This window comes from Erythranthe guttata, chromosome 5 (assembly GCF_056151865.1).
Source record: "Erythranthe guttata isolate IM_541 chromosome 5, IM_541, whole genome shotgun sequence".
Taxonomy (NCBI): Eukaryota; Viridiplantae; Streptophyta; class Magnoliopsida; order Lamiales; family Phrymaceae; genus Erythranthe; species Erythranthe guttata.
The window spans coordinates 7,031,629-7,041,019 of NC_142537.1; the positions used below are offsets into that span (position 1 = coordinate 7,031,629).

Sequence of the window (9,391 nt, forward strand, 5' to 3'; positions counted from 1 at the left end):
AGATTTTCAGCACCAAAACCCTAGCCGCTCAGCCCCCCTCTCGGCCGCTGCATCTCCGCCGCGCCACCGCCGTCCGCCGCCGGAATCCGCCGGTTTTTCCTCTCCTTTCTCTATCGTATTCCCTTTGTTATCTAACCCCTTTGTATCTAGTGCTACAGTAGGGGGAGATCCGTTTATTCGAGGTGAAACCTAATTGGAGAGGAGTTGCTGCCCCGACGGAATCGCCGCATCGCCGTTGCATCGCCGCACGCGCCGATGCACCGCCCACGCGCCGCCGCCGTCGTCACGCACGCGCCGCCGTCGCCACACCTTCGGTCCAGCTGCCGTTTGGTGGTGTTCCTGCAGCCCCTAGGAGTGGTATATAGCAGCTTGTACGTGACTCGTTCTAGGATTTCGATTCGTCGAAATCGCACGCTACAAGAGGTAAATGAATCGAAACTTTCGTAAATTAATTCGAGCATTTTTGTATGAATTATAATTTACGATTATGAGTAATATGTGATTACGTGTTTCGATTTCATTAAATGATGAATAAGCATGTTTCGTGATTTTCGGTTTTATGTATTTTTCAATTAAATCGAAAAATTACCATATGTATGGCGGAAGCGTTAAGGTACGTTGACTATATGATTAGTTTTGCATGTAATCGAAACTAGTTCGATATAAAATTTTTAAATTCCGCTGCGTATACATGCACGATCCCCAACATTTAGCAGCCAAGACAGTAATATTCATTAAAAAAAATTAAGAAAATAAAGTCAATTAACAGTTAAATTACTATATCCGATAGTTAAATAACTGTTGGATACAGTAATTTAGCAGCCAAGATGGTAATACTAATTCAAATATTTTTTTTAAGAAAAAAAAGGTCAATTAAGTTAAATTATTGTCTCCGACAACTAAATAACTGTTGGACACAGTAATGTAGCATCTAATACAGTAATATTAATTAAAATATTTTTTAAGAAAAAACAAAAGTTAATAAAAAAATAAAAAGAGTCAACGCCGTATACCATGCGGTCAACGGCGGTTGATTCTGCCGGAAAAAAATTCAGAAAAAAAAAAAAAGTGTTCAAGAAAAGAAAAAAGTCAACGGCGGCTGACCGGCGGGTCAAAATTGTAATAAGGGTCAAAATAGGTTAATTAGTGAAATTTGGCTAAATTGGAGAGTAATTCATAAAATTGGAGTTGAATTGGGTTTCATTTCAATGAACTGGGGTAATTTTGGTATATATAAAAGAGTTTTCCTTATTTGCAAATAAGTTTGAATGAGGAGGAAATATTTGAAAGACAAAAAAGTTGGATGTCCAAATTTTAATTAAGTGTCCTTGTCATGGGCCTTTTTGAGATTAAAAATAAAAACAACAAATAAATTTCGATTCTAATTCAATGAGAAGTCTGCACGCAAGGAAAGAATGCAATAGGTACGTAATTCTATCTATTGTAGAGTTGTACCCCTTTTATAATCCCTATATTCCACTTCATATATAGCCATATAAGTCTTCGTCTTATATTCATGTAACAAATTAAGAGTTGTACCCCTATTATAATCCCTATATTCCACTTCATATATAGCCATATAAGTCTTCGTCTTATATTCATGTAACAAATTAACATGAAAAGGCCAAAAGGAGAAGACGGTTTCAATTCCACGTGCAGGATATCCATATTGCCAGAACACATCCTGCAGAAGATACTTTATTTCCTCTCCCAAAAAGAAGCTGTTCGAACCTCCGTACTTTCGAAATCATGGCGCAGTATTTGGTGCACTCGCCCTAATCTCGATTTTTCGATCCAGGCCTTCGAAGGAAACAAACAAGACTTTATTACCACCGTGGACAACACTTTACAGCGATACTTGGATCAAAGGCTGTGCATAGAGGAATTCAGCCTTCGTGTATCTATAGGCAGTGACGACGACGAAGAATCGATGCCCGCTCTTGAGCAATGGATCCGATTAGTCACAAATATGGGTTTGAAAGAGCTTCGTCTTCGGAATAGTATGGAAGACTATAAATATAATCATCTGCCGTCTGTAGTCTTTGAAGCCGAATCACTCAAATATTTGCACTTGGATAGATTCATAGTGGACCAAACCACTATTCGAAGGATACTACTCTTGAAGAATCTAAAATCACTTTATCTCCAACGAGTCTCGATTAAGGATGATATTTTTGAGAATATAATATCGTCTTGTCCTTTAATTGAAACTTTGGCTGTCAGAGAATGTCGAACGTTAACAACAATTGATGCGGCGAGTCTACAAAATCTAAAAGAGTTCACTTTTTTCAATAATGTCTCCTTTGTGGATTGTTGTCAAGTCAAAATCCATACCCCTTCTCTTGAAATAATCGATTTTTATGGCCGATATATTCCGTTCCTCATAGGGGCGGACTTTCGTAATCTCACCCGTTTATCTCTGACGGGTGTCGTTTTGCTATTGGACCGCTTGTCGACGTGCAAGTTCCCAAGCCTCGAGATTTTAAATATTTTTGATTGTTGTGGACTCGAAGAAATCAAGGTGTTTATTGACGCCTCGAAGATAAATAATTTTGATTATTTTGGAGACTTTATCCCGTCCATCTCTTTTGCAACAACAACTACTTCTTCCAGTGAGTGGCATTCAAATATATACCTGCAATCTATCGATGTTTTTTCTTCTTTGTGGTTCGTCAATCTAAACGAACTGCTCAAGTCATTAAGCCAATCCGAAATTTCTCTAAACATTGATCAGTGTTCTCCCATTCGAGAATACATTGCGGTACAAGACAATTATATTAAACCAGTCGTGGTGGATAGTTTTGAGTTTGTGTTTTGATTTATCTTCGATTTCATCTCTTATGAATGCTTTGTTTTGTGTTTGTCGTCCGAGATTCATCGATGACTCTTTCTTCTATGGAAACGGATGGGAGATGGATCACATCGAGTGTCTGTGGGATATTCTTTTAATGCATCCAGATTTGGAGGAAGTGAGATTGGAGATTCATGACAAGAATAAAAAAGAATGGCGTCCGGTAACTCTGTCACAATGGCGACGCTATCGTCGATGACATGGGGTACACGTTCGTACTCGTTTTGCATTGAAATGGAGACAAACTTTGTGAGTCATTTATCCTAGTTTTTTTTTTTTTTTTTGCAGTTTTAATTTTTAGACTTTGTACGTTAACATTCGACTATTTAAACTTATGTTTTTTTTCTAAAGGACTTGTCGTTTGATGCTTGTTATGAGACTATGCATTAAAGGTGAAATGCTGTAGAATCGAAATCAACGTGCCATCTCTTGAAACAATTCAAATTTTATGTCATTAAAATTTTATGTCGTCTCTTAGGCTATGATTGGTTCATGGATTTTGAAATAAGGAAAATGAAAAAGCAAAGAAAAGGAAATCAAAGACTTTTAAAATCCCAATTGTGTTTGGTTCCTAAGAAAAATAGTGATGAAAATAATTTTGATGAAAATAATTTTGATGAAAATAATTTGGAGGAAAATAATTTTCTTTAGTTTTGTTTGGTTCTTAAGGGAAAATAATAGAGAAAAATATCAAGTAAAATGAAAATACCAAGGCTTTGTTTGAATCATTTTTATTTCAAAATAAATTCTAACCCAAAAAGAGATAGTTTTTTTTTATTTTAAAATAAATTCTAACCCAAAAAAAGTATCATGTAACGAATAAAATAAAATGTAAAATAAGATGCACATTTTGTAGAATGATATATTTTCCTATTTTTTTTTAGGGAAACTCGTTTCCTTTTAGTACAATATTTTTTCCACATTTTCAATGAAATTTTTTTACATAGTATTTTACTTATTAACCAAACAAGAAAACTATTTTACATCTATTTTACATCGCATTTTCACTATTTTACCTACTATTTTCCTTGAACCAATCAGACCCTTGGATGATACGCCCGAGTGCATACGCTAGCGGAGCGAATTTGTCTGTACTTGTTTACAACATTACCAGAAAATTTATAGCTGCCCCTTCACAAATTAATTAAATTTGTACTTAGAATACATCCATAAAGTTTCTAGTCAAAAGGACACCCTCAAGTTATAAATATCTTTGCATAAATATATCTTATGCTTCATTTTGACTTATAAAACTTCACTTTCTTGCATTTGTCTATCAATGTTGAACCAGAAAAAAAAAAGAATAAAAAAACATGGCAAATATTGTTAATATTAACTAAGGAGTATATATTCATATAGAGTGATGCACTAAGGAGTATATATTCCTATGGAGTGATGCACTAAAGAGTATTTTCATCAAATAATATATTCGAACATTTAGCTAAATTCACTATCTGTTTTATATACCGAGAACAACATTCACCGAACATTACACGGGTGTATTATTAGTATTGGTGAAGTAATGATAAACTACTATTCGAAAGTCTTTCTTTAAAAATGGGGGTCATTAGCGATAAGCCCCTCATATCGCTAATAAATGGTGATCTATCCAGCCCTTTAATCGTTCTTTGTGATAACCCTTACAAATTTTATTCCCTAGACTACCCTTATATCAATTAACATATGTTATCCCAATTATTCCTTCTTTTGTTTTCATAATTCCTAAAAATCTGCAACCAAATAAAAAAATTGAATTTTTTATTTTTTATTTTTATTTTTTAATATTTTTTAACAAAAATATATATATTTTTTTTAATTTGAATTTTTTTTTCTCAACAAATTTACTACGCCGAATATGACTATATGTGACTATTTCAATTGTAGTAATATTCTTTCTTTCTATTGAAGATTTTTACATTTTTAACTTAAAAAAATCCAATTATATAGTGTGGTACAATCCAAACAACATCCATACAAAAAATCACAATTTTAATCTTGTTATTACAAGTCAACTTGAAACGATAAGATAGAACATATTCGAATATGACTACAATCATATTCAACAATAATCATATTCGAATATGACTATACTCATGTTACTACTGCTGTTATATCTGGAAATTAAAAACGACAACGAAGATTGTCTATTATTTACGAAAACAATCCAATCAACATCCACACAAAAAACCACAATTTAAATCTTGTTATTACAAGTCAACATGAAATGATAAACTGGAACATATTCGAATATGACTACAGTCATATTCAACAATAGTCATATTACTACTGCTGTTCAAATCTGAAACTGTACTACAGATCTGAAAATAAAAAATAAAAAAATACAGAAATAAAACACACACACAAAACAATATTTCACACACAAACATATACAACACAGACACACACACACACACATACATTTTACACACACAGACACAGACCCACATACAAAGTCACAAGAGATCCAAAGATCTAAAAATCACAAGAGACATATATAAAGAAAAAAAAAAAATCACAAGAGACAGATGTAAAGAAAAAAAAAACAAGAGAGAAAGAAAGGTAGAGAGAGAGAGACAATATTTCACACACACATACAAAACACACACACAGACCCACATATCCATACATATATGATACTGTCGGCAAGGGGTGTTGTGGTGTGTAGGAGGCGACAACATGAGTTTTTGGGGAGGTTTGACGACATAACCCTAGGCGGCGGATGTGATCGGTTGTTGGGTGAGTGGATAATGGCGGTGGTGTGAAAAGGAGGAAGGAGGGCGGCGGCGCTGGTGTAAATCTCGAAGGAGAACGGCGGCACTGATGTAAATCTCGAAGGATAGCGGCACCAGTTTATAAATCTGCAATGAAAAAAAAAAGAGAACAGAGAGAGAGTGAACATGAGAGAGAGAGAGTGTGTGAACGTGAGAGTTATACAAAGAATAAGGAATAAAATTAATACCCTAGTATATAGGGGCATTTTAGTCTTATCATATCTGGTAAAGAGGGTCTCATTAATTTAGATTGGGATTTGGGTTATCGGAAAAATCTGTAAATTCAATTAGGTTTAATTCAAAAAAAATTCATATGAGTGGTATTGCATATTTCCCCTTAAAAATGATGGAAAGAGAAAAAAAAATAATATAAACACGTATAGATTATAGAGGGAGGGTAGTACTAGTATTTGAAAAGTCTTTCTTTAGAAATGATGGAAAGAGAAAAAAAAAATATAAACACATATACGAGAGGCTCAGCAGCACTGGAATTTTCATCTAATGGTCAGATGAGAGCAACAGACCCAACCGTTACAACAGCGCGATTGTCGTCACAGCCAATGCACCAGCCGGGAATCGAACCCGGGTCTGTACCGTGGCAGGGTACTATTCTACCACTAGACCACTGGTGCTTGATACTGATTTCTTACAATTTAAATATATAACCAACCAATACTACAAATTCAAATGTCATTTTATTTAGGGGTCTTAAGATATAGATCCCTAGTGACAAAACTAATTAGAACTAAATGACAAGCTTAACTAAACATTTCCTTCACATCCTTTATTAAATTCATTCCAAAAATGCCCTTTCACTCATGTTTATTTTTTCAATTTTCACTATGCATTTTTTACATTATTATAAATAATTTTTTTTCCTTATTTATAACATTTTTTTTTGAAAATTACGATTTTTTTTCTTCTTTTTGTTAAATAATTCAGCGGATTTTAAAAATACTATAGTATACTATGGTGTACTATCATTTTTACACTATTATTAAAAAAAAAATTCTACAATATTATTAAAAATTACAAAACTAAACTTGTTTTTCGTTTTTGTTAATTCTATATATATATATATATATATATATATATATATATATATATATATATATATATAAATATATATATTTAATATTTTATTTATTGTAATACTATAGTAGACTATGGTACAGTATACTACGGTATTCTAGGTCTACTATGGTATACTATCAAACCCTAGCAGCCAACAACACACAGTCCTAGCCGTCAACGCAGCAACCTTCAAACCCAAGCGGCCAAGATCTGCAGCCGTCGCTCCCATAGTCACCTACCAACTGTTGAAAAACCTAGATTTACGATTTTGAACCCAAATCAACCAAAATCTCTTGAAGATCAAGATCAAATCTCCTCCATAACCATATCTCCGCCGCCACAACCAACACAATCCCTCGCCGCCATCTCGACCACCACAGCCCACCGCCTTGACCACCACAGCCCGCTGTCTCGCCGCCTCAACCACCACAGCCCCCGCCGTCGCCTCGACCACCACAACCGCTCGCCGCCATCTCGACCACCACATCCCGCCGCGATCTTGACCACCACAGCCCACCGCGTTGACCACCACAACTCGCCGCCCCGACTCAACCACAACTTCTATACTTCTGCTCTTTAGATTCTCTGATCTCGTATCTTTAATCCTTCTTTAATTTTTGCAATTTCACACGTTTGCTAGTTTTCTCAAAAGATTTATTTTCCGTCTTTGAGAGAGTGTGTGTTACGGTTGAGAGAAAAGGGGTGGGTGTGGCGGTGGAGAAATTAGGGTGAGGAGAAAGAGATAAATGTGATTTTTTATTAATTATATGAATGGTATTTTCGGGTTAAATTAAAATCAAAGGATGTGGTTCAAATTTTATTTAAAAATAAGGATTTAGTTAAACTATTCTGTTTGAGGTTGTCCCCCATATCTAATTAAGTTTGATTTAAGGGGTGTCTAACATATTACCCCTTTTATTTATTTTATCTTTACAACAATTGGTCTTATATCTCAATTACCGCTCTCACTATGCAATGTATAAAAAAACATACAACAATAAAAAGAGTTAATAATTTACCAACAATACAATATAAGATATATATAACAGAGGAAAAATTAGCTAGCCCTCCCTCAAAATTATTTTGCTGGAATAATGGTTCATAGTACGCCGGAATTGGGGTTACAACAATTGGGGAAGGTGCATTGTGTGTACGTGGCTAGCTCTGCGGATGGCCGTTTGGTGAGGAACTTATTTCTCATTTATCGGAGATTGATTGAAATGCCATGGTTGTTGATGCGAAGAAGATGCTGAAAATTAACAAACTTAATGGATATGGTTACAGTAATCTTATCCTTAGAGTTGAATGAGCATGGAGTATTTGTTAACTGTTATGATCTCTGAATTAATTTTGGAGAGAGGTCTCTATGTTTTAAACAGAGTAATTTATACATCTTTCTTGTGTTTACATATTTTTTTATGTCTTGTGGTAAATTCACTGTTGGCTCCAATTATTTGCAGAGTTTAATTACGTTTATAGTGAAGAGATTAGCGGCATAATCTCAATTTGCACTCTTGAAATGAAGCATTTTGGCACTTTGCACCCTTGAAAAATAATAATAGTGTTTTGCACCCAAAAAATACAATAAATCATTCACAATTCACCATTAATTGAATAATAAAAGATAATTCATTTTTTTATTGATTTTTGTTTTCGTGGCTGCAAAATAACAAATTAAATGGTTATTTTCTTCAACCTACAACTTAATTTCGAACGCATAAAGTGCGAAAAAATAAAAATCACACCAGACAATTGAAAAAAAAATATATTTACAATATAAAATCAAACCATTTTTATCACTAAATTATGTGATTGATAAATCTTTTATTGTAATTTGTGGAAATATTAAGTAGAAATATTTGGAAGAAAATATTATTTTCAAATAACTTGATAACGAAATATATATTTTAAATACAACTAAAAAACAATTACCTTTAATAGCTTTAAAAACTAATGTGTAGTGCATTATGCACCATATATTGTGCTCCAAGGGTGCAAAGTGCTATTAATTTGTTTCGAGGGTGCACAGTGACAAATTGGTATATTTCAAGGTGCAAAGTGGGATTAAGCCGAGATTAGCATATAATAAATTAATTAGAGAGCTTATTAAACAAATATGCACTCAAATAGTGTTAAAGGAGAGCTTAGCAAATGAGAACTTAATTAATTATAGAGCTTATTAAATAAATATGCATTCTAAGTATTGTTAAAGCATAATTAGATAAACAGACTTGACAAATGATAACTTAATTAGAGAGCGTAATTACAGAGCTTTTGAAATGAAAAGAGATCTCAGTTAGATAGTATCCAACAAGAGCTTATTAGAGAGCTTAGCATGCAAGAGATTAGTTAGAGGGGGAAATATGCAATACACCCCTCAAATGGAAAATATTTTGAATTAAACCCAATTGACTTTTAGAGTGCGTTTGGATGGAAGGATTTGGGGAGGGATTTGATTTGGGGAAGGGATTTGAAATGACTCCAATTTAGGAGTCATTTGAAATCCACCTCAATTGCTCAAAACATAACTAAAAAGGAGGGGTGTGGATTTGAAATCCATCCCCAAATCCTTCAATCCAAACAAGTCCAAGGGATTTGTTATTATGGATTTGAAATCCCTTCCCCAAAGCATTTCATCCAAATGCACCCTTATAGATTTTTCCTACACCCAACTTTCATTCTTAATTAGTGAGAC

General features: G+C 34.0%; 1 protein-coding gene and 2 non-coding genes across 3 annotated transcripts; 1 reads left to right on the plus strand and 2 right to left on the minus strand.

Annotated features, from left to right (window-relative positions):
• The first annotated feature begins 1,615 nt into the window (after window positions 1-1,615).
• LOC148770528 (F-box/LRR-repeat protein At3g26922-like) lies at window positions 1,616-3,050 on the plus strand. The gene is made up of 2 exons (XM_088817888.1): window positions 1,616-2,761; window positions 2,913-3,050. The coding sequence occupies exons 1-2, from the start codon at window positions 1,616-1,618 to the stop codon at window positions 3,048-3,050; spliced, it is 1,284 nt and encodes a 427-aa protein (XP_088674014.1).
• A 3,044-nt stretch (window positions 3,051-6,094) lies between these two features.
• Window positions 6,095-6,182, minus strand: LOC148770529 (small nucleolar RNA snoR114). Its single transcript, XR_016031486.1, has one exon. It is a non-coding gene; the product is annotated as a small nucleolar RNA snoR114 (small nucleolar RNA).
• A 1-nt stretch (window position 6,183) lies between these two features.
• TRNAG-GCC (transfer RNA glycine (anticodon GCC)) lies at window positions 6,184-6,254 on the minus strand. The gene has a single exon. It is a non-coding gene; the product is annotated as a tRNA-Gly (tRNA).
• Window positions 6,255-9,391: the final 3,137 nt, after the last annotated feature.

Bases quoted from the DNA above. Each gene is read 5' to 3' on its own strand.
- LOC148770528 (XM_088817888.1), top strand. From the start codon at position 1,616: ATGAAAAGGCCAAAAGGAGAAGACGGTTTCAATTCCACGTGCAGGATA. The intron at 2,762-2,912 runs GTACAAGACAAT...AACGGATGGGAG, and splicing joins CCATTCGAGAATACATTGCG to ATGGATCACATCGAGTGTCT.